This window comes from Narcine bancroftii, chromosome 7 (genome assembly GCF_036971445.1).
Source record: "Narcine bancroftii isolate sNarBan1 chromosome 7, sNarBan1.hap1, whole genome shotgun sequence".
Taxonomy (NCBI): domain Eukaryota; kingdom Metazoa; phylum Chordata; class Chondrichthyes; order Torpediniformes; family Narcinidae; genus Narcine; species Narcine bancroftii.
The window spans coordinates 155,099,082-155,122,974 of NC_091475.1; the positions used below are offsets into that span (position 1 = coordinate 155,099,082).

Here is a 23,893-nt window from a genome sequence, read left to right on the forward strand (position 1 = left end):
TTGCTTCTTGTTTGAAGAGAGGGAAATTATGACAGCGTTAACCAAACAGTATTCCGCACAATGAAATAATCGCATGTCCATTGATCAAATTTCTGACAAGTTTAACTGGTATCATTTTGGTCCAAAAATTTGTAATTGTAACTGAATGAACACATGAAAGTGCCAAAAAGGATATGTCTAAACTTTTACAGATCTCGCAAAAATCAACATCATCTGTAGATTACCTGAGGATACAGAAAAACATAATATAGAAGCCACCGTTTGCAGTGAGGAAGGAGGTTGATTGCAGGATCTCAGGGAGCAGTTTGTGAATGTAGTAGTCTAACTTTCGCCTTCGCAGGACTGCTGCAATCTACGATAAACATGGAATTATCTTTTAAGTGGCAAATTAAGGATAAAGTTTAACATACTGTTCATTACTACATTGTTTCATAAATGACTGAAAGCATTTTCTAGTTTGCAAAATTTCTTATAAAGGTTCTTATAAATTTCACTAATAAATCTAATTATCAATACAAGTGGCACTTTCAAGTTCAATTCAATTCTGTGCAGCCCCTCCCTAGTGAGGGTTGTTTGCATCAAACTGAAAACAATCAATGAAGAGCAGGATTGTTTCAGCAATAAATCTTCACTGATATACATCATGGTAATTAGACCAAACTCTGAGGCAAACTAATGGAGCGCAAGTACTGACGAAATAAAGAGTACATTAGAATTCTACACAATTCGAAATGTTTTGAAAGTGTGATAAAATCTATATTTTACTGAGTTGCAAATGGAAAACATTGATCAAGGAATCATCTTTTTACTTCCAATCACAGCTGCATGTTAAGCAATAAAAAGCACTTTATATCAGTGAGCAAGTTACTTCACCAGCAGTATCTTGGGATCTGGACAATAATTACTGTGAGAAAAACTTCAATGAAAATATTAATTTAAGCTTACTCAGTAATACAAAGTTTTGTACGATCATCTCCAAGGGCTGTGAAACATCAAGATAGTTCAGAGTACCTGTTCTCAATAACTACCAAAAGATGAAAGTTGATAAACTTTGCCATAGCTTTGGAGCCACCCAAATTACATTATTTTTGTATACTCCCTGTTTTGTAATAATCAATTTTAATTTACCAAAGTAACAAGCAACAAATAACCTGGGGGCATTTTTGAAAGTTTAGCAGATCTCCCAAATCTTCTTTCAGCAGTTGTTCAAAATATTTTACATTCTGTGACCCGACAGGCAAGATAATGTTGCAACTTTTCAGATAATAAGCAACTGTACAAGATTGTCCAGAGAATATCTCCATCCTCATGGTGGAAAGCTCAGCAAAAGTGTAAAAGGCAAAATTAGAGTGCTTATACTTTGTGCCTTCTATTCTAATTACAGCATATCCTAGCCTCTTCCTGACTTTACACCATCATTCAAGTCTTCAGCCAATTTAATTCACTCTGCGCAATATCAAGAAATGTTGATCTTCCAGATATGCAAATATTATGTGCTCTAACAACAAGCTTGCTGCAGAGCCATAGCTGTTACATCTAGCCAAGAAAGTGGAAAACAAGATATCAAGATCCTGCCAACAAAATCTTGACTCATAACAACGTAATGGAAAGTATCGTCGATGGCATTATTAAGTCATATCTTATCAATCAATTACAATCGGTTAAATTTAGCTTCCCCAGGTCAATGCAAGCTTTGAAATGAATTTTTTCTTGTCTTGTGCACTGAGATTGCGTAAAAGGTTGAGTTTTGAGTTCTATTCAGGCAAGTCAATTCATAAACCAGTAGTGCATTGGCAAACAAAAGCACATGGTATTACAATAAGTCAAATGTTACAAAAACAAATTATGGGTAATAGAGAAAAGTACAATTAAACAAAAAAAAATCAGCTCAAGAACCTCTTTTACCTGTGAGAGATTTATATAAGAGATTGTTAACAGCAAGAAACTGCCCTTCAAACTTGAGGTTTGTGTTTTCATGCACATGTATTTACTGGCAGAAGGGGAGAAAAGAGACAAAGACCAGGGTGGGAATGTAATCTCCTCACATCTTGGGTCCAAACTTGACAAAGGAGTCAAATTTTAAATGATATGTGAGTAACATTAACAATGACAGCACTTAATAACCAAAAATTATATCAAGGAATTGAAGTAAACTCTGATATCTGGAGTCATACTTAGCAAAAACAAAAATGATCTTTTTAAGAACCCATCACCTTGGATCCATGGCATTATTGCAAAATTTCCCTGGCCACAATTTCTTCAATAGCTTAAATTACCTTCTGCCTAGACTGTGCATGAATACACCCCACTACTTCTTTATAAAGGGCAGATAAGGATTGGCAATAAATTCTGTACTTGCCATGACTCTCTCATGCCATGAATTAATTTGAAAAGGAAAAAACAACTAAGCCACAAACATCTCTGGGTTATAGACTATCATGCACTCAAAATAAATTTTAGAATGTGTCAATCTCAGATTCCCAATTTTCCTGGGGCTCCCGAGGCAAATATTCTTGATACATTTTTTGAACTATCCCCTAATAGCTCTTATTTATTTCAAATTGTCGGATTTAAGACAGGCCTGGGAGTAGGATTTGAATCTTTCACTGTCCAGTGAGGTTTGCAACTCTATTTTTAAACTGATTAACACTAGATCCCTTTGTGCATGGCATTGTCTGCTTCAATTTAAAGTGGTCCACAGAGCACAAATTTCTCAACTAAAATGGTCTTTTTTTTTTTAAATCAGACACAAATCCCCGATGTGACAAATGTAAAACAGGTGATTCTTCCTTAATTCGTATGTATTAAACCTGCCCTCTCTTAGAAAAATTTTGGAAGGAAGTTTTTCAGACATTATCAGCAAACTTAAATTTAAAATTGGAACCTAGCCCTTTATGGAACATTCAGAGATGATGTGTTACAAACTTCAATTCAATGCTGCATTTTATCTTTTATTTCAAATATCAATAAAATATTTTCAAAATAAAAGAACGTCATTAAAAAATTTTCCATTTTACAATGTTTGATACTGCATTAAGAGTTTCTTACAGGAACTCCCTTATAAGCAAAATAATTTTCTTCTTCCAGTTTTTGTTTTAGTGATCATAAATGTAGGCCCTCCAGTACAAACATCTTGATCATTATAAATAAGAAAAACTATTGCTAATTGTTTGCCTTTTATGCAAACCTTCTCCCACCCTAATTCATCTTACAATCTTTTGCATTAATCTTCTCTTCATGTAATTACCCATCTTCCCTTTCAATACAATTCACCTCAATTACCCTTTGTGGTATTAACTTCCACTTAATAACATTCTATAACAAAAGTTTTTCCTAAATTCTTCTAGTTTATTATTGCATCGTACATCTATGATCACTATTTTTGTCCAAAATTCACCACAACCAAAAGCGTCTTTGGATTAACCTAAACCCTATCAAATAATCCTCAGCCAGTCTTTTACTAATTTAATTTACTTGAACTCCAATAATTGGCATTAACTTCTAATATTCTAGTTAAATAAATCAGCATATTTATTCTTTCCGTATTAAATCCACCATCTCCTGTAAATCTTTTGGTGCCCAACAGGCTTTATGAATCACAATTTCCAGATGCTCTCCAACCAGTTTCAATCTTTTAGAAATAATCCATGATATCTATTAACTTGCCAAATGCAACAAACCAGTTTGAACTGTTACAAGCCCAGAGGACCCCAAAACCCAGCAGGAATAGATATTCACACCAAGACAAATGGTTACTTAAACAAAAGTTGCTTTTAATTATCTTTAAAACATGAAAACTGAATCACACTTTAACTTAACACTATTGACTTAACTAACCTGACTTAACCCCCTTCTAATTCTAAGCACACATGTATGTAATGGGTGTGTAAGTTCAGAAAAGTTCTTTGGTTCACAGGTCCAATCTCACTTCTCATTCCTCCAAGTTCACTCGTTATAGGCAATTCTTAAACTGTGCACAGAATTTAACATTTCCAAAGTTCACCAGGCTTTGGTGCTTGAAAGGTAAATGGTTACCGCTCAGCAAGGTTCTTGTCAGTTTTCAGAGAGATTTGTTGTTCCAGAACATCCACAACTGACTCCTTTTTAATCAGCCACTTCAGTATCTTGCTGAAGAAACGCATTTTAAATAAGATCTGTTTTAAAGTGTTTGTATGTGACCTACTCATATTCTTGATCCCATGCTGTATTCTGACTCACCATTACCCATTATCTGGCCAACAACAATGAAGTCAAATTTATAGACTGTGCTGAGGCCAAACTTGGTTATGCAATTGTGACTGTAGATGATTAAGCATATGCCCATGTTGATGGTCAGTGAGGACGTCAATGGACTGTGGTCTGCCAAAGATGAAAAAGAGGATCTAATTGCAGAGGGATGATCCGAGTTTGATTATTAGTTTTGCTGGTATGATGGTATTAAACGCTGAGCCTCAGCCTGACGCAATTGTTCTTGTACTCTAACACAGAATGGAGGGTCAGCAAGAGGGCATCCACTTTTGACCTGTCATAATAAGAGGAAAATTGAAGTGGGTTCATGTCCTTTTTGAAACCTCTCAAAGCACATCACAGTAGATGCAACTAGCACTGGCTGACAGTCACTGAAGCAGGTCACTTTGCTCTATTTGGCTGCCATTACAGTGAATGTTCTTTGAAGCAGGTGAGGACCTCAGACCATCACAGTGAGACTGAAAATGTCTGCTGAAAACTCCAGCCAGTTGGTCCCCGAAGGTTTTAAGAATGCAGCCTGGTACACTGTCTGGGTAGACGCTTTCCAAGGATTCAACCTCCAAAGGCTAATACGTCAGCCTCAGAGATTGGTAATATACAGTCACCAGAGGCTTTAGGGACTGATTTGCCCTTTTGAAGCCAGTATCAAAAGCATTGAGCTTGTCTGGCAGAAAGGTTTCAGTTAATGAAACCATCTTGTTTTCACTCATTGGTTGTGATGGTGTGCAAAACCTGCCACACCTGCTGAGTGTTCAGCAGAGACTCCATCTTAATCTGGAATTGTCTTTTTACATTGGTAATGACCCTCCAGAGATTGTAACTGGACTTGCTGTATGTTGTTGAATGCTCAAAATCCATGGAAAACTTATTCAAGGCAGGCTCAACACATTCCGAAAGACAGGGAGAAAATTCACTGAAAAAAAGAGATTTCGAAATAACTTCCATGGAAGTTACAGAGAAAATGAAAAGTGAATAAAGCCAGTTTCATATTACACTTGGCAAGTTAAAAAGGTGCTTGTGCAGCAACCTTCAAAACTAATTCATTCAAAATCTATAATCGAAGGTGAAAGGGTACTGGAATAGGTCTTAACTTGAAAAGTATAACAACCGTAAGAAGTAAAATTATTGTATAACAATTTACAAAATGTAGGCTGAATTTTTTTTTAAAAAGCCTGGAATTGAGAGAACTACAAACCTCTAAAGATCAGAACCTGACAAAATAAGTCAAAAATAATTTTCTTGGAGTAAAACAAATCAAAGATGTAAACAGATACCAGAAGTTACTGCACCATGTCTACACCTTACTTTACTATAGAAAATGACAAGCTAAGACTGCAAATCTCGAAGTTGAACTTCAGTATGGTTAAACCAGAATATGGCTGCTAAGTAATTGTTCACATTCAAAACACTGTATTGAAGTACAATAATTAAGTTCAGGACAAATTTATCATCATGTCAAACAAGTTTATCCTTGCTATCTTTCACAACATGCACTTTACATTTCACATAATCTACCAGAGATTTATATTTTCCTCCACTATCCAATCATCAAATCTACTGAAAGATCATTGAACAGTAATGTTCACCATTTCCATGCAGAAACTACCTTACATATTGAAAATTTCCAGCAATCTTTTATTTCAGATTTATACTCCTCTCATTTATCCCCTATACACATTTCTCCAGGCAAATACCAACCTGTCTGTGAGCTGGATAATTTTGGTCTCTATTCCATCATGGATATTTCCTTTATTCCCTTTCCTGCTCCCCTCTGTAACTTTAAACATTTAATTTCTCCCTTTTCCATTTCCGATGAAAGATCAGCCCAAAATGTTAACTCACTCTCTTTCTCTCCATTGACTGAATTGCTAAGTATCTCCAGCATTTTATTTTTCATGAAAATTGGAAGCAGTATGGTACATATGCTTGGCAGGCTCTTGTCATTTTTGTAAGTCTATCTATAGGAGAGTAGATTTGTTACAGGAAAAGAATTTCACCAAGATGTTAGTCAAACGGCTGGAATAATTCAAGAAAGATCACATAAGAAAGATCGTTCAAGAAAGAAAGAAAGCCAGCTATTCTAGGTAACTTGTAGGTGATTCAAATTCAAAGTAAAAAGTACTTCCAAGTTCACAAAAATGATTCCATGAGTGAAAGTAAAGAACATTTGATGTGTTGTTGTGTTCTCCACGTTATAGGAGAATGCGGCATCAATTTGCAGACAGCAAGGCTCCACGTACCACATGAAATCAACATAATCTATTTTCTGTCTTCTTTGCATTATTTAAGACATTTATCTTCCAAAACAAAGATAAAGTTATTCTGTGCAGACGGGGATAGTTGGATAAATGAGCTGTTTGTATGAAATGGGTCTTGAATATCAGATCGGATCTGAAAAAAACAGTAATAAGCTGAAACAAAAATAAATGGTTCCAATAGAAAATTTTCAAAGGCACTGTGGAGTAAAAAAAAACCCACAGCCATTGTAGAGCAAAGGCTTGGTATCGACAACCAATTTGGGGGAAATCAAGATTCCACTAATTTTCTGATTGTTGGCTGGACCAATCTTGTGAAAGTTGATGCATTATGTGTGATAAAGAATGGATTCAGCTATGATGTTAAATAACTGAATCTGGACCAAGTTAAATTCATCACTCTATTGCACTGTGGTTTTGGAACCAATTTTAGCCCCTCAACAAGGATTTGTTAGTGTTTATTAAAATGTTGAAACAGATAGAGACTGACTGGAATTTTCCTGCTTCATAACTGCAAACTAATGAATTATTCAATGGTTTCTTGGGTAAGTGGAGCAATAGTAAGGCAAAGAGAAGGTGTCACTTTCAATCCTTGGTCTATAATGCCATATTGGCAAGGATCCAAAAATGCTTCACTAGAATAAGGAAAAGAATATTAATTATCTGGACTCTTAATCCAGTTTCTGTTCTGGGATGGTTAGATGTTTGAGCTAGACTGTAAAATGTCAAATGACAAACATCTTATGATCATCTAATTTGTGTCAAACATATTTAATGAGATTGCCTCAATTTTTTGTTTGTGTTGCACCTCTTGAGTTTGTATAGAAAACTGCAATGGAAATGGAAAAGCTGGTGGAGATGGAAATCAAACCAGGAAGAGAGGACAGTCCCTTGGGAATACTGGATGGGGATAGGATGATGTATTTGGTAATGGAATCTCAAAGATAGTAAAAAATTATGGAATATGACCTGGTAAATGTGGTGCCTCTGAGAGCTCTCCATTTTTTTTCTTTAACTGTGACTTTGTCCCTACCATAGTTGATTGACCTCTCGATCACATCGTCTGCATGTGTCACACCTCTACACTCAAACCCTTCTAATCATCCAAAGGAAAGATAAAATTCATCTTCCTCTTTATGCTCCATCCTCTCTGAACACTCCAAGAGAACCAATCACTTCACAATGTCTGATTAACTTTTACATCTCTATCAAATCCCTCTCTCAAGACATCTTCCTACACATACAAGATGCAACACTTACAAATTTAAATTTCCCTTTCCACCATCCAAGAACTCTAAAGATTTTCCTCGTAAAAGAGTGATTCACCCACATTACTTAGAATTTATTATCATGAACAAGTCATGAAATTTGGTGTTTTGTGGCAGCATCACAGTTGGACATTCATTTTATACCATCTTACTGCATCACTGGAAGGAAAAAAGTAATAATAATAATAGTGCATGAGAAGTAAGACAGTGTCTTTGGGTTCTTAAAACTATTGATCATTCAGGAATCTGATGGCAGCAGGGAAGCTGTCTTTGACCCATTGAATGCTCGTCTTAGGCTCCTGTATCTTTTCCCCAATGGTAGCAGAGTGAGGAGGGGATGGCCTGGGTGGTGGGGGTCTTTGGGGATGGCCTGGGTGGTGGGGGTCTTTGGGGATGGCCTGGGTGGTGGGGGTCTTTGGGGATGGCCTGGGTGGTGGGGGTCTTTGGGGATGGCCTGGGTGGTGGGGGTCTTTGGGGATGGCCTGGGTGGTGGGGGTCTTTGGGGATGGCCTGGGTGGTGGGGGTCTTTGGGGATGGCCTGGGTGGTGGGGGTCTTTGGGGATGGCCTGGGTGGTGGGGGTCTTTGGGGATGGCCTGGGTGGTGGGGGTCTTTGGGGATGGCCTGGGTGGTGGGGGTCTTTGGGGATGGCCTGGGTGGTGGGGGTCTTTGGGGATGGCCTGGGTGGTGGGGGTCTTTGGGGATGGCCTGGGTGGTGGGGGTCTTTGGGGATGGCCTGGGTGGTGGGGGTCTTTGGGGATGGCCTGGGTGGTGGGGGTCTTTGGGGATGGCCTGGGTGGTGGGGGTCTTTGGGGATGGCCTGGGTGGTGGGGGTCTTTGGGGATGGCCTGGGTGGTGGGGGTCTTTGGGGATGGCCTGGGTGGTGGGGGTCTTTGGGGATGGCCTGGGTGGTGGGGGTCTTTGGGGATGGCCTGGGTGGTGGGGGTCTTTGGGGATGGCCTGGGTGGTGGGGGTCTTTGGGGATGGCCTGGGTGGTGGGGGTCTTTGGGGATGGCCTGGGTGGTGGGGGTCTTTGGGGATGGCCTGGGTGGTGGGGGTCTTTGGGGATGGCCTGGGTGGTGGGGGTCTTTGGGGATGGAGGCTGCTTTTTTAGAGGCTCCACATGTAGATCTCCTCGATGGAGGGAAGTCTGGTGCCTGTGATGTCACAGACAGTGTTAACAAACCTCTGCAGTTTATTCTCATCTTGAGAATTGGTGCCTCCGTACCAGACAGTGATACAACCAATCAGAATACTCTCCACGGTATATCTGTAGAAGTTTACAAGAGTCACCGGTGACATATCTATTCTCCTCAGACACCTAACAAAGTATAGGCGCTGGCGAGCCATCTTTGTGATTGCATCAATGTGTTGGCTCCAGGACAGATTCTCAGAAATACAAGTTGACCAGCAGATAGGTCGACCCTCCTTTCTTTTGCCTCGTTTTAATGATTTTATGGTATATCTGGCATACAAGTCAACCCCCATCTTCAGCATCAACCCAATTTTTTATTTTTTTTATTATAAACTCCCTAATCTCCAAGTAACAAAGATGTAAATTACTGTAAGCAAGCAAAAATAAATGGTTAAAAAGATACTTTGGCCTACCAGGGAAGAGCGGGAAATCAGCCTACATGGCAGGAGTGGCGACCTCAGGCTCTATAATTATAGCATGTCTGGTGGGTTATGGCGGTAGAGAGGCATCAGGGAATGGCAGCACTGGCAGTGGGGAGGTGTTTCCAGAATTGACTAATACTCCAAATTGGTGATTCCAGGGTCAACTTATATGCTGAATCAGTGTCAAACAGTTTTTGCCCTGAATTTAAGGTCTCAAAAGTATATCTGGCATACAAGTCAGCCCCCATTTGTGAGTGAACTTTGAGGGTTTTACGACTCAACTTGTATGTGAAATATACGATAATATACTAGCCTCCCCAACACTGCAGAAAAAGTGCATAATATCTCCATTTATGGTGATCCTGTTTTTTTTGTTGTTGCCTGTCACTTTAATTCATCATCCAACTTCAATCACCAGCAAATCTTATGAAAGTATCATTGAATGAACAATTTAGCAGTGCTTATTCTCCAAGTTTAAATTTTGTCAAGACCACTCATCTCCAAACCTTATCCCAGTCTTGGTCAAAATAGCTGAATTCCAGAAAAGAGCCGAGAATGACTGACATTGGCATCAAGGAAGTACACGACTTGGTGCGACAACAAGATGCTCTGGAACATCAATGGGCAAAGGAAAAGTCCATCAATTGGATGTAGTCATACTTCGCGATCAAAAATGGCTGTGGTTCCAATCCAAAGACACTGCTGCAAGGGTTCTTCAGGGCAGGTGTTTCTCAAGGTGTTTCTCAAGAGGGAATATTTGCTGATTATTTTTCAGCGTTCAATTACATTCACAACTCCTCAGCAAGTGAAGCAGCATCTTTGGTGACATCAGGATCCTTTGGTTTCCATTCTATCAGACATTCCTTTTGTCTTCTCGATCACTCTTCTTTCTTTGCAATTTTAAACACACTTGCCTTCTCATTTTCCCAGTTGTGACAAAAGCTCATCAATTCAAAACAGGAAGCCGGTTTCTCTTCCACAGATGCTGCCTCACTAAGTAATGAATAGCAGGTCAGAGTTCTTCCAGCTACAAAATCCTCTAATACACGAAATCATAAAATGCACATCATGATTTCCAATCACCAACATGCTCCTTGCATAATCACATTGTGGCAAAGTGCACAAGTCCACCAGCTTGTGTTTCAAAACCATTGTTACAACAGTAGGTACAATAGGTACACGATCCTTTATCCGGAACCCTTGGGGGACAGTGTGTTCTGAATTTCAGATTTTTCCGGATTTCGGAAAGCCCACCCAAATTGTGTTGCCATATCCACCTCCACCCCCTTCTAATCGCACGACTGCCACCCCCAAGCGCAGTCGCCCCCCCCCCCCGTGCCAGTCGCCCCCACCCCCAGTGCCAGTCGCCCAGCCATCCTCCCCCCCAAGCGCTGGTCTCACATTCGCCCACCCCAAGCGCCGGTCTCACAGTCGCCCCACCCCCCCCCCCCAAGCGCCAGTCTCACAGTCGCCCCACCCCCCCAAGCGCCGGTCTCACAGTCGCCCCACCCCCCCAAGCGCCGGTCTCACAGTCGCCCCACCCCCCCAAGCGCCGGTCTCACAGTCGCCCCACCCCCCCAAGCGCCGGTCTCACAGTCGCCCCACCCCCACAAGCGCCGGTCTCACAGTCGCCCCACCCCCACAAGCGCCGGTCTCACAGTCGCCCCACCCCCACAAGCGCCGGTCTCACAGTCGCCCTCCCCCAAGCGCCCGCCACCCAGCTGCCTCCCCTAAGTGCCGGGCACCTCTCTCCCCACTTACTGGATTTTGGAGCTTTCCAGATTTTAGAAGTCCGGATAAAGTACCGTGTACCTGTATTACAATTCAAACATGATGGACACTAACCCTGGATCAATGAGCACATGTTCAGGTACCCATCTCCAGCTCATGTTCTCCAGCAACTGTCAGTCAAAATTTTAAGAAATTCCTCAATATTTTGAGCAAGAGCCAAGAATGTAGTGAAACAAGATAATAGGCATTTTGCAAAGAGTGACTTCACAGTTCCCCAAAGTTCAGGAACCTGTTTACCCGGATACAACTCCAAAACTAATGAACAACACCATCCAAGAGAGATGAATATTCTCAATTATCACAATTCATTATCTTAAAGATCCATTCCCTCCAACATAGATGAGTACCATCAAGAGAATAAAACTCAGTGTGAAGATGATAAAAGTATGGCCTGCAGGACTGCTTTGAACTGGTTTTTAACATATTAAAGAACCCATCTTCTAACATGAATGAATATGATTTCATCAAGACCTGCGTGGATGCGTGTGCACACATCCCAACCAAAAGCCATGGATGAATCACTAGATTCCCAACCTGCAGAGGGAGAGGTCGATAACGTTTAAGAGTGGTGATTCAGATCTCTACAGGAAGCTCATCTCAGCATCAAAGAGGCAATTCTGAGGAAAGCTAGAGACAGAGTCAGATATTACAGAGTTTGCAGGCCATTACATCCTAAAAGGCTAAGCCAAACATCATAAATCACTATGATACTTCTCTACCCAATGAACTAAACACGCGCTTTGAAAGAGAATTTAAAGGTACCAATGAGAATCCCTGCAGGACCTGGTGACCTTGTGATATCTGTCTCTAGGCCAACACCAGAACAACCTTCAAGAGGGTGAATTCTCATATGGCATCAGCCCCTAAGGGCGTAACTGGCAGGGTACTGAAAATATGTGCCAACCAACTAGCTGCAGTGTTCACGGACATTTTTAAAATCTCCCATTGCTGCAGTCAGAGATTCCCACCCTCTTCAAAAGGACATCAATTATACCAATGTCCAAGAAGAGAGAAATTGATGAGGGTATGCCTGTAAATGTGGTCTATGTAAAATTTAGCAAGGCATTTGACAAGGTCCCCCATGAGAGACTCATCCAGAAAGTCATGAGTCATGGGAGCAGTTAGACCTTGACTGTGTAGATAGAAGCAGTGGAAGTAAAGTATTCTACCTTGAGGTCAGTAACTAATGTAATGCCGCAGGGATCTGTTCTGGGACCCCTGCTCTTTGTGATTTTTATAAATGACCTTCACGAAGAGGTGGAAGGATGTGTCAGTAAGTTTGCGGATGAGATGAAGGTTAGAGAAATTGTAGATGGAGCTGAAGGTTATCAAAGGTTACAGATTTGGGCAGAGAAGTGGCAGATGGAATTCAATAAGATTAAGTGTGAGGTGATGTATTTTGGAACAATAAACCAGAAGTCTGAGTACAAGGTTAATATAATGGGTGCTTACTTAAGAGTGTGGATAAACAGAGATACCTTGGGGTTCAAATCCATACATCCCTCAAGGTCACCGCACACGTTGATAGGATAGTTAAGAAAGCCTACGAGATGCTAGGCTTCATTAATAGGGGGATGCCATATGAGAACGATGAGTGGAGACTTAGAGGTCTACAAGATTATGAGGCATAAACAGGGTAGACAGCCAGCACCTGTTTCCCAGGGCAGGAATAGCAAACACCAGAGAACTTATGCACAAAGTTAAGGAAGGTAAGTTTAGGGGAGACATCAGGGGTAAGTTTTTTTCCCCCCACATAGAGCGTTGTGGGTGTCTGGCATGGTAGTGGAGAGTTAAACATTAGGGGTATTTAAGGGACTCTAAGACAGGCACATGAAGAAAAAATAGAGCTTTGCGAAGTAGGGTGGGTTTAGAACTTTTTTTTAATGAATAGATGATTTGGCGCAACATCAAGGAGCAAAAGGTCTGTACTGTGCTGTAGTGTTCTATGTTAAGAGCAGAGTGAGCTGCCTCAATGATAATCGCCCAGTAGCACTCGCATCTACTGGGATGAAATGCTTTGAGAGGTTGGTCATGGACATAATGAACTCATACCCAAGATCTGGACCCACTGCAATTTGCCTACAGCCACAATCGTTCCTCAGCAGATGTAATCTGACTGGCTCTCCATTCAGGCCTGATCACCTAGACAACAGCAATATGTACATCAGTCTGCTTTTTATATATATATATATATATATATATATATATATATATATTTTTTATATATAAATCGATTACAGATCAGCTCTTAATAACCTCAGTACTAGTCAACAAACATCCTCTGCACCTGGATCTTTGACTTCCTCATCGTAAGTCCACAGTCAGTACGAATCAGAAACAATGTCTCCTCCTCACTGACAATTAAAACAGACACACCTCAAGGATACATGCTTAGCCCTCTGGACTACTTGCTCTATACCCATGACTCTGTGGCTAGGAACAATTAAAAGCCCACCTACAAATTTGCTGACGACACCACAGTCATCAACAGAATCACAAACAGCAATGAAAAAGCGTGCAGGAGGGAGATAGATCAGCTAGTTGAATGGAGTCACCACAACAAGCTTCCACTCAATGTTAGCAAAACTAAGGAACTGTTGGGGACTTCGGGAGGAAGTTATCGGGAGAACACAAACCAGTCCTCAACAATGGGTCAGCAGTGGATAGGATTAGGAGTGTCAACATCTCTGAACATCTACCCTGCGGCTCCCACGTCAAGGCAATCATGAAAAATGCTCACCAGCGGCTAGATTGCGTGAGGAGTTTAAGGAGATTTGCAATGTCACCAAACACTTGCAAATTTCTACAGGTTATCATGGAGAGTATTCTGACTGGTTGCATGACTGTCTGGTATGGAGGTGCCAATGCATAGACTATAGAGAATTGTGAACAAGAGGTAGTGTCTCAAGAAAGCAGACTCTATCCTCAAGGACCCTCACCACCCAGACTATGCCTCTTCTTACTGCTACCATCAGGAACAAGGAATAGAAGCCTGAAAACAAATACCCAATGGTCCAGAAACACTTCCATCCCTCTGCCATCAGATTTCTAGACAATTAACCAGACACTATCTCATTTTCTCTTCTTTTGCATTAATTAATGTAAATTATAGCAACTTTGTACCTGTAATGCAGCCACAAAACAAGTTTCGTGACAGGTTCGTGACAATCAACTCTGATGAAACACACTTGTTTTCAAAATCTTCAGCATTTAGATCCAAGCACGTGAACTGCAACGCAACGAGCAGCAGGTACACACATTCACAATACTTGCAAATTCCCCAAGTGAAATTATTCCATTGTTACCGGCTCAAGATCCTAAAGGAACACCAATTAGTACTTCTCTCATTACTTTCTCAAGACTAAGTTGGGATGGACAATAAACACTGCGACTGCAAATGAGTTAGATGGGTGAACTGAAACACACAAAACAGGAACAAGTTAACTGCAGTCAAAACAATATTCAACTACAGAAAGAGGAAGAACGCCACCTGAAGCGTTATCAATATCTTCCCTCATCTCGCAACAAGCATTATTTTAGCTTTTTCAAAAACGCCCATCTTCAGCTCAGTTAATAACATCCAACAATAAAAATGCATTAGGTTTCTGCTATGCAAAGTCATACTAATTTACACTATAGCCTGCTGTATTTGAGGACCACAATGGCATTTTCCTTTGACAACCTGCCAATACCAGAACAACCACGTCTGCAAGCTTTTCGAATAGAACTTGTACAGCAACCCTTGGAAATGAAAAAAATAAGTGATCAAAAGATGATACAAGGCTATCGTGAAATGCATCATTCCCGGAATTCAAACGTCAATGCTTGGAGATCCTTTGCAGACGTCGCCGATAAACCCGAGTTGTTTTAACCCCTGTGCCCCTTCATTGGCGCTGGGTTTCATGAAACAATTCGAACTGAGCAAGGTGAGGCCTCCTCCGCCGGCTGAGTCCTCCGCCTCGCCGCCAGCCTGCGCCCAGCTCTCCGGCATTCTGCGGCCGTACTCACGATGTAAAGAGGCGCGTAGATCTTCAGAGACTCCTGCAAAGCCCCCACCGTGACTTGGACGGAAGACTGAACGCAGGAGGTGCTCCATGTATGCCCGATCTCATAGCAGCTGTGCGGGATACTTTTACTGAAGGCAGCCATCGTGATCACGGGACCGCCAGCCGCGCGGAGAACGGGGCCAAAGGTCAGACCCTCTGCCGAGGGTGACTCCAGGTCAAAGCCAGCCGCAGGCTCCCGTCCACTCGGAAGGGCACCGGGGGGAGGGATCAGGAGGGGGTGCAAGCGTCTGAACGTTTCCATTTGTACGTGAAGTGTCAGCATGAGTCGGCAGAGAAACAGGGTTAACATTTCATCAATGCATGGACGAGGAACGTTGAACTCGTTTCTCTCTGGCTGATCTGCTGTACAGAACCTGACCGCCCAGCTACTCCACAACCTGCCTTCCATCCATCACCCTCGAGTTCTCACATCCTGCTCAAGAGGCTTTTAAATGTCCCTCGCTGGTCAAGGCTCGACAGTGCAAAGGCAGAGATGGAATGAATTACTATTAACAGAAACAGAGAGAAATCAAATCGAGAAGAACAAAAACTCCAGAATGAGATGCTGGAGGAACTCGGCGGGTCAGGCAACCCACAAACATCCTGAGTCGAAAGTCAAAAGGTGTGAATTGGATATGATCAGAGGACAGGGAGGTAGGAGAGGTGAGAATTGGTTCGGGGATGGGGTAGTTTTGCCTCTGTGAAAGGACACAGGGCAAAGGGAAGAGAGAGAGATTTAATTTATTGTCATTGACAAATATAAAACAGTGTCATATTACATGAAAATTTCCTTTGCCTGCTGTAAAGCAGACAGATTCGCCATTGCCTGAAGCACCTCTTGCAGTCAGAGAAAGAGAAGGAGAGTCCCCCGACTGAGAGAGAGTGATGGAGAAAAAGCATGGGGGAGGAGGGGGAACAGAACCCAGAGAAGTCGATGTTAATGACATCCAGTTGGAGGGTACCCAGACGCAATATGAGGTGTTGTTAATACCTTTTGTCTGTTGGATTTTATTTCCCTTCTGTACTTCTGTAGAAGGGAGATAGAACAGTAGTGGCTTGGTTCCAGGACAACAACCTCTCCTTCAATGTCAGCAAGACCAAGGAGCTAGTTGTAGACTTTAGGAGGGGTGGAGCTCACTCTGCATCAACAATGATGAGGTGGAAATGTTTCTCAAGTCCAAACATTCCCAATGACTTGTTCTGATCTACCCATGTCAAATTAAACAGTAGTTTAATTTTCTCAGAAGCCTGAGTAAATATGTCCTATTGCTTACAGCCCTTAACAAATTTAACAAACACACCATTGTGAGTATCGTATCAAGGTGCATCACTGCATGGTTTGGAGTGACTCCACCCAAGGCCAGAAGAAACTGTAGAGGGTTGGGAACATGGCTCAGGCCATCATCCATACATTACTCCCCTTGATCAACTCCATCTATAACTCCTGCCTTGGTAAAGCAGCCAACACGTCAAAAGGTATATCCCATCACAGCCACAGTCTCACAAAAGAGAAAAAAAAATTCACAATAATGAGTTCACACACCAGTAGCTCCAAGGATAGTTTCTTTCCTGCCAGTTGAAAACTCCTGAATGAATCTCAAAATATAAATAATGCTACCTTCTAATCTCCCTCTGTAATACTGCACTTCTGTACTGTTGCACTATGTTTGAAAACAAACTATCACTGCAACTTGCTACATGAGTCAACAGGCCCAGTATACCTAGACTGCTCATAATCTGTATCCTGTTCCCTATTCCCTGTCTATGTCCATCAAATTGTTTCCTTGTACCTGTCTGCTTTGAAGAAACACGCACACTCACAGTGTGGGAGGTTAAACTCTGACTTTATGGAGGCTGGAAATGCTCTTTTTATACAGTTGGAGTTCCCACTATTTGGTTGATCAGCTGACATCAGCTGCATGAATAACAAAAACAGGGTTCCCGCCTGCAGGAACATTCTTGCACATGAATGCCCTTCTTTCCCAGCCTGTTATTGCTCTGTCAGCTGGGCACCCTGGCCCACTCCATCTTGTCTTGTACTGCCCCAGCTTCCAAATGTGCTGCTTTGCTATGCTAGGGGTCGCATTAGTGAGCATTGCCGTTGTTTATTACCGTGCACTGTGCCGTCCTGATCTCCGTGGTTGGAGGCCGCCACACAACACCCCTTCCCAGAACTGGTGTTCATTGTGTTCACAGATGCAGTGTCCAATGTCTTTGACGATTTGACTCTGCGTCGAGGTGCTGGCATCCCCATGTTGGGTCTGTGTGTGCTAGTTTGAGCCTGTCTGTGGTGAAAACCTCTGGTTTGCCACCGATGTCCAATTCAAAGGTGGTCCCATTGTTCTGGACGACTTGGAAGGGGCCTTCGTAGGGCTTCTGTAGCGGTGGACTGTGTGGCCCTCTGCACATGAACACGTACTCACAGTCTTGGAGTTCTTTAGGAACGTTGAACTTGGCTTGCCTGTGTCTGGAGGGTGGAGTCGGAGCCAGGTTACCCAGACTGTCCAGGAAGGTGGTTGTACCCTCCTGTTGGCCTCTGGCTGGTGGGACAAAATCCCCGGAAACCAAGAGTAGGGCTCCATAGATGAGCTCGGCGGAGGATGTGCAGAGGTCTTCTTTTGGTACTGTACAAATGCCCTGCAGTGCTCATGGCAGTTAGACCACCCAGTTGGGACCCTTGAGTCTGGTCATAAGGGTGGCCTTGAGGTGCCTTTGGACTGTGGGTGATATGCTGTTGTGTGGTGTAGCTGAGCACCCCACAGGTTGGCAATGTCAGTTCACAAGCTGGAGGTGAATTGTGCCCCTCTGTCAGAGGTTATGTAGCATGGTAATCCGAACTTTGCTACCCAGGACAAGAAGAGTTCCTAGGCATTGATGGATGTGTCGGCAAGGGGAATTGCTTCTTGCCACCGGAGAAGTGGTTAACCACCATGAACAGGTATCAGAAACCCTGTGAGACTGGTAAGGGCACCACTATATCCTCGTGAATGTGGTCAAACCTTTGTTCCGTTGGCTTAAAAGGCTGTGGGAGCACATTGGTGTGCTGCTGTATCTTGGCTACCTGGCACTGTGGGCACGTCTTGGCCCATCTGCTGACTTGTTTCGCAATACATGCCATGCGTACTTGCTGGCCACCAACTGGACCGTAGTCCTGATCGATGGATATGCCAGCCCAAGGATGGAGTCAAAAACTTGTTGCCTCCATGCCATTGGGACGATAGGTCGAACCTGTCCAGTGGCCACGTTGCACAGGAGAGTAGTGTTACCTGTGCCAACTGGGATGTCCTGAAGCTGCAGCCCTGTGATGGCGGTCCTGTACTGAGATATCTTGTCATCCTGCTGCTGTGCCACGAAATCCAGTCCGTTAGCCAGATAGTGGATGCTCTGTCTTGTCAAGGTGTCCGCGACCACATTGTCTTTTCCTGAGATGTGCCTCACGTCGATGATGTACTCCAAGACATAAGACAAGTGTCTCTACTGGCGGGCAACCAGGGATCGGAGATCTTGGCCAGGGCTTGTGGTCCGTGAAAGCCCTTCCCTCGAGGAAGTAGCAGAAGTGGCGGATGGCTAAGTACAGCGCCAGCAGCTCTCTGTCGAAAACATACTTTTGCTCAGGGGGCCACAGATATTTGCTGAAGAAAGCTAGTGGATGCCAGCTTCCTTCTATCTGCTGCTTCAGTACTCCATCAATCACTGTTCCTGAGGCATCGACTGTGAGGGCTGTGGGTGCATCTTACCTGGGGTGAGCCAGGAGTACAGCATTAGCCAGGGCTTCCTTCGCTTCCATGAATGCTCCTGCGGAGTCGTCATCCCAGTCAAGTCCTTCGTCTTGCCAGTCATCAGGGTGAAAAGTGGGTGCATCACTCGAACAGCTGCAGGGATGAACCTGTGATAAATGTTGATCATCCCCACAAACTTTGGTCATACTGGGCCTTGGGAAGTTGTGGATAGCCTCCACCTTGCTGGGTGGTGGCATGGCCCCATCTTTGGTAATCCTGTGGCCCAGGAATTCAATTGTGCTTAGTCCGAACTGACATTTGGCCAGGTTGATAGTAAGGCTGAACTCACATAGGTGATTGTAGAGGTTTTGGAGATGTTGTAGATGTTCCTATCGGGTTCTGCTCTCCACCAAGATGTCATCTAAGTAGACAAAGGTGCCATCCAGGTCTCGGCCCACCACGCCCATCAGTCGCTGGAAGGTCTCCGCCGCATTCTTGAGCCCAAATGACATCCTCAGGAACTCAAACACCCCAAATGGAGTGATGATGGCTGTCTTGGGGATGTCGTCAGGGTGCACTGCGATTTGGTGGTACCCTCGCACCAGGTGCACTTTGGAAAAGGTTGTCGCTTCATGCAGGTTTGCCGCAAAGTCCTGGATACGTGACACAAGGTTACAATCTGGAGTAGAGGCCTCATTGAGCTGGCGGTAGTCACCACACGGTCTCCAACCCCCAAATGCTTTAGGCACCATGTGCAGGGGAGAAACCCATGGACTGTCTGACCGCCAAACCATGCCTAACTCCTCATGATTGCGGAACTCCTCCTTGGCCAGTTGGAGCTTCTCCGGGGGAAGTCATCTCACCCTTGCATTGAATGGTGGACCCTTGGTAAGGGTGTAATGCCTGACACCGTATTGGGGCATCTCCACCATGAACTGAGGGAAAAGGATTGCCAGAAACACAGCTAGCACCTTTGAAAACTCATCGCCCAACCTGTGGATGGAGTCCAGGTGCAGTGTCAGGAGCCTTGGGCCCATCAGTGTGAAGATTTGGAACGTCTCCGTGTGTATGAGTCTCTTGCTCTTAAGCTCCACTAGGAGGTTGTGGGTCACAGGAAGTCCAATCCGAGGAGTGGTTGTTCCACTGCAGCCAGCATGAACTCCAACAAGAAGTGACTGCTTCCAAACTGCAGCTCAGCCCTACAAATGCCGTAGGTCCGTATGCTGTTGTTGTTGGCAGCCCTCAACTTGGGGCCTACTTACCTGTGTCCAGTTTCCAACCCTGTCAGGGGTATCACAATGATCCCCACTCATGTATCCACCAAGAAACATCTTCTGGACATGCAGACACATATGTACAGGAGTCTTCCTCGATGGCTGGCCTTGTCATTTCCTTGAAACTCACAGAGCGACTGGCATTGGTAAGCCTCGATGCCCCATCTTTGGTGGTAGAAACACCATCTCTCCATGGACTCGTCCTTGCCTCTTGCCTGCTGCTCCTTTCCCATGCTGGCCTTGGTCTGATTACAAGACTTCTTGACGAGCTCCATGGGAGCTGAGCACATCTGTTTCTGCTTCCACAGAATGTCTGCCTGTGCTGCGACTTTTCGGGGGGGGGGGGGGGGGGGGAGGGGTCGCTGAAATCCGTGTCAGCCAGGATGCAGCTGTTCCAAGGACGTCTGCTTGAACATGATGCCGGGTTCATGGTCTCCCAGTAGGGCCAGCATCTCATTCATGAATGCAGACAGGGATCTGTCCCCTAGCCCATCCAAGTGGGGCAGTAATGCCACTCTCTCTCGCCATGAGAGTCTGAAAGTCTCGGTTAATAGCTCTTTGAAGGCCATGTAAGTGCCTTCCTATGGTGGCCTGTGGATGAAGTTGGCCACTTTGTCTGCAGTCTCTGGATCCAGATGTGATGCCTTGAATCGGGAATTGAGCCTCAGCCTGGTCGAACTGTCCAGGTCAGGAGTTTGAGGCCAACTGCGCTGATCGCTGTTTTGTTATCCATTGCCTGGTTTAGATTACATGTAAACTGTTGGGGTCACCAATTGTAGCCACCTGCTACAAAGAAACACATACACTCACAGTGTGGGAGATTAAGCTTTGACTTAATTGAGGCTGGAAATGCTCCTTTTATACAGTTGGAGTTCCCGCCGTTTAGTTGATTGGTTGACATCATCCACATGAATAACAAAAAGAGGATTCCCACCCGCAGGAATATTCTTGCACATGAATACCCTTCTTCTCCAGCCTGGTGTTGCTCTGTTAGCTGGGCAGCCTGATGAGCGCCATTTTAGGGCTGCTGGTCTTATACTGCTCCAGCTTCCAACCATGTCAGGTGGCTATGCTAGGGGTCACGTTAGTGAGTTATGCTGCTGTTTATTACTGCTTGTTGTGCCGGCACAATGTATGCGATTGCGGGCCATCACATCTTAAATATTACTATAGTGAAAGTCATTATCAGAATCAGGTTTATTGTCATGAACATACATCATGAAAATTGTTGTTTTGCAGCAACATTGTGCATTACAGGTGTAAAATTATCATTCTAACTTATCATTCCGTAAATACAATATTTAAAAATAAATAATTAGTGCATAAAAGAGAAAAGAGTGAGGTAGAGTCTATAAGTTCATTGTCCATTCGGAAATCTAATGGCGGAGGGAAAGAAGCTGTTTTTGTAATGTTTGGTGTGCATCTTCAGGCTCCTTAATCTCCTTCCTGATGGTGGGAGAAGAGGATGTGTCCTGGGTGGTGAGGGTCATTGATGATAGAGGCTGCTTTCTTAAGACACTGCCTCTTAAAGATGACCTTAATGAAGTGAAGACTAATTCCCATGATGCCTTTGGCTGAGATGACAACTCTCTGTATCTCTTTCCTGTCCTGTACATTGGCACCTCCACACCAGACAATGATGCAACCAGTCAGAATGCTCTCCACAGTACACCAGTAAAAATGTGCAAGAGTCTTTGGTGACAAACCAAATCTCCTCAAACTCCTTACAAGCATGCCTTCTTCATAATTGCATCGACATGATGGCCTTAGGAGAGGTCTCAGAGATGTTGACACGTAGGAATTTAAAGTTCTTTACCCTACCCACTGCTGACCCCTCAATGAGGACTGATTTGTGTTCTCCTGGTTTCCTCTTCATGAAGTCCACAATTAATTCCTTCGTTTTGCTAACACTGGGTGCAAGGTTGTGACACAACTCAACTGGATGATCTATTTCATTCCTGTACTTTTCTTCCTTGCCGTTCATGATTCTGATGAATGTTAACTCTTTTTCTTCCCACAGATGTAGCCTGATCTGCTGAATAGTTCCAGCATTTTTCTGTTTTAAATGTCAGAATCAGAATTTATTGTCATGAACAAGTCATGAAATTCAGTGTTTTGCAGCAGTATCATAGAGCAAAAATAACATTCATATTATAACCATCTTACAACATTTCTATAAAAATTTTAAAAAGTGCACAAAAAGTAAGGCAGTGTCTTTGGTTCATTGATTATTCAGGAATCTGATGGCAGTGGGGAAGAAGCTGTCCTTATTCCATTGAATACTCATCTTTAGCTCCTGTACCTTTTTCCCAATGGTAGCAGAGTGAAGAAGGCATGACCTGGGTGGGGGGGGGGGGGGTGTCTTTGGGGATAGAGGCTGCTTTTTTAAGACACTGCCAAATGCAGATGCCCTTGATGAAGTGAAGTCTGGTGCCTGCCTCTGGAGTTTATTCTTGTCCTGAGCAATGGCACCTCCTTACCAGACAGTGATGCAACCAGCCAGAATGCTCTCCACGGTACACCTGTAGGTTTATGAGAGTCTGCGATGACATATCGAATCTCCTCACAAAGTATAGTCGCTGGCAGCCTTCTTTGTGACAGCCTCAACATTAAAACATCTGGTGTTTTTATTTACAGTTTTAAACAAATTCATATATATATATCCCAGACTACTTCATAAAACCTCACAGCACAACTTGAGAATGTAAACTTATTGTTTTCTTTAAAATCAAATATATCAATATAGCTTGCAAATAAAGATAAAATTAAATAGGATGTCCAGGATTCAACCTGGAGCACAAAGCCAGCACATTCCACCACGCTAACTACATTCTCGACCTTACAAAGGTCAGCTACTTCCTTCCAATGGCTATTTTCTTAGTCAACATTCTTTGTAAACATCCAATTAACCATTTTGACATTCCATTCTGTAAACGATAAGATAATTTAGCGCAGAATCGAATGGGCGCTAAGGCCCAGTGGAAAACTTGACCGTCAAACAAATCGTCATTTCGTTGTAAATCAAGAAGTTCTGCGTGTTTGGCAGACGAGGTGAATCGTGATGTCTCAGATGCTGGCCATCGCATGACACAATACAATTCAATTTGCATCTGCTTAGTAAATAGTTAAAAACGTGTAAAACCTTTCAGAATCTGACCCCGAGATTAGTGACAGACGAATAAACGACCATTTATTAGACACGCACCCCACGATTAGCGGGGGTGAGTGGAACGAGTGTCAGCAATTAAGGCCCTGAATTACATTCGCGCAGGGCAGACACTCACAAGACTGGAATGTAACTGGCTTTGCCTAGCAGTATTTGTGTTTTGATAACAAATGCCTAAGAAATTCTTGAATTCTTTAAAAAAAACGTTATACACACACACACACGGTGCTTAGAGAGTCAGCTGTCTTAACTCTATATAACTATTAATTTGGACTTTAGAATCTCTGTCTGTACACATCTATAAAGCAACACGTAATTACGGAATGTGTTGAAAAGAACGATAGCGATCTCTTGAACACTCCAGCCCTGAAACAAAAACGCATTCTATTAAATTTGATTTGTTTTAACAGGCATGGCAATTAGACCCCCAAAATACGTGGTAGTTTATGGAGTCCAGCTAGCCTACCTTTTCCGTTGGCGTTTTGTTGAAGTCCTTGTTACAAATCTACTT

The 23,893-nt window shown here is 43.2% G+C and overlaps 1 protein-coding gene across 9 annotated transcripts in view; it reads right to left on the bottom strand.

The window, feature by feature from the left end:
- tmem135 (transmembrane protein 135) overlaps positions 1–23,893 on the bottom strand; it is a 382,777-nt gene that overhangs the window by 357,020 nt on the left and 1,864 nt on the right. For 2 of the 9 annotated variants that reach the window (XM_069890890.1, XM_069890888.1), the window contains exons 1-2: positions 15,186–15,424; positions 225–352 (exon numbers count right to left, since the gene is read on the bottom strand). In XM_069890890.1, the coding sequence (XP_069746991.1) occupies positions 225–352; positions 15,186–15,326 (269 nt within the window). In that variant the 5' untranslated portion in view covers positions 15,327–15,424. Of the gene's footprint in view, positions 1–224; positions 353–15,185; positions 15,427–23,893 lie in introns of those variants that run through there. The other 7 variants (XM_069890896.1, XM_069890889.1, XM_069890894.1 and 4 more) reach the window with 5 other exon arrangements.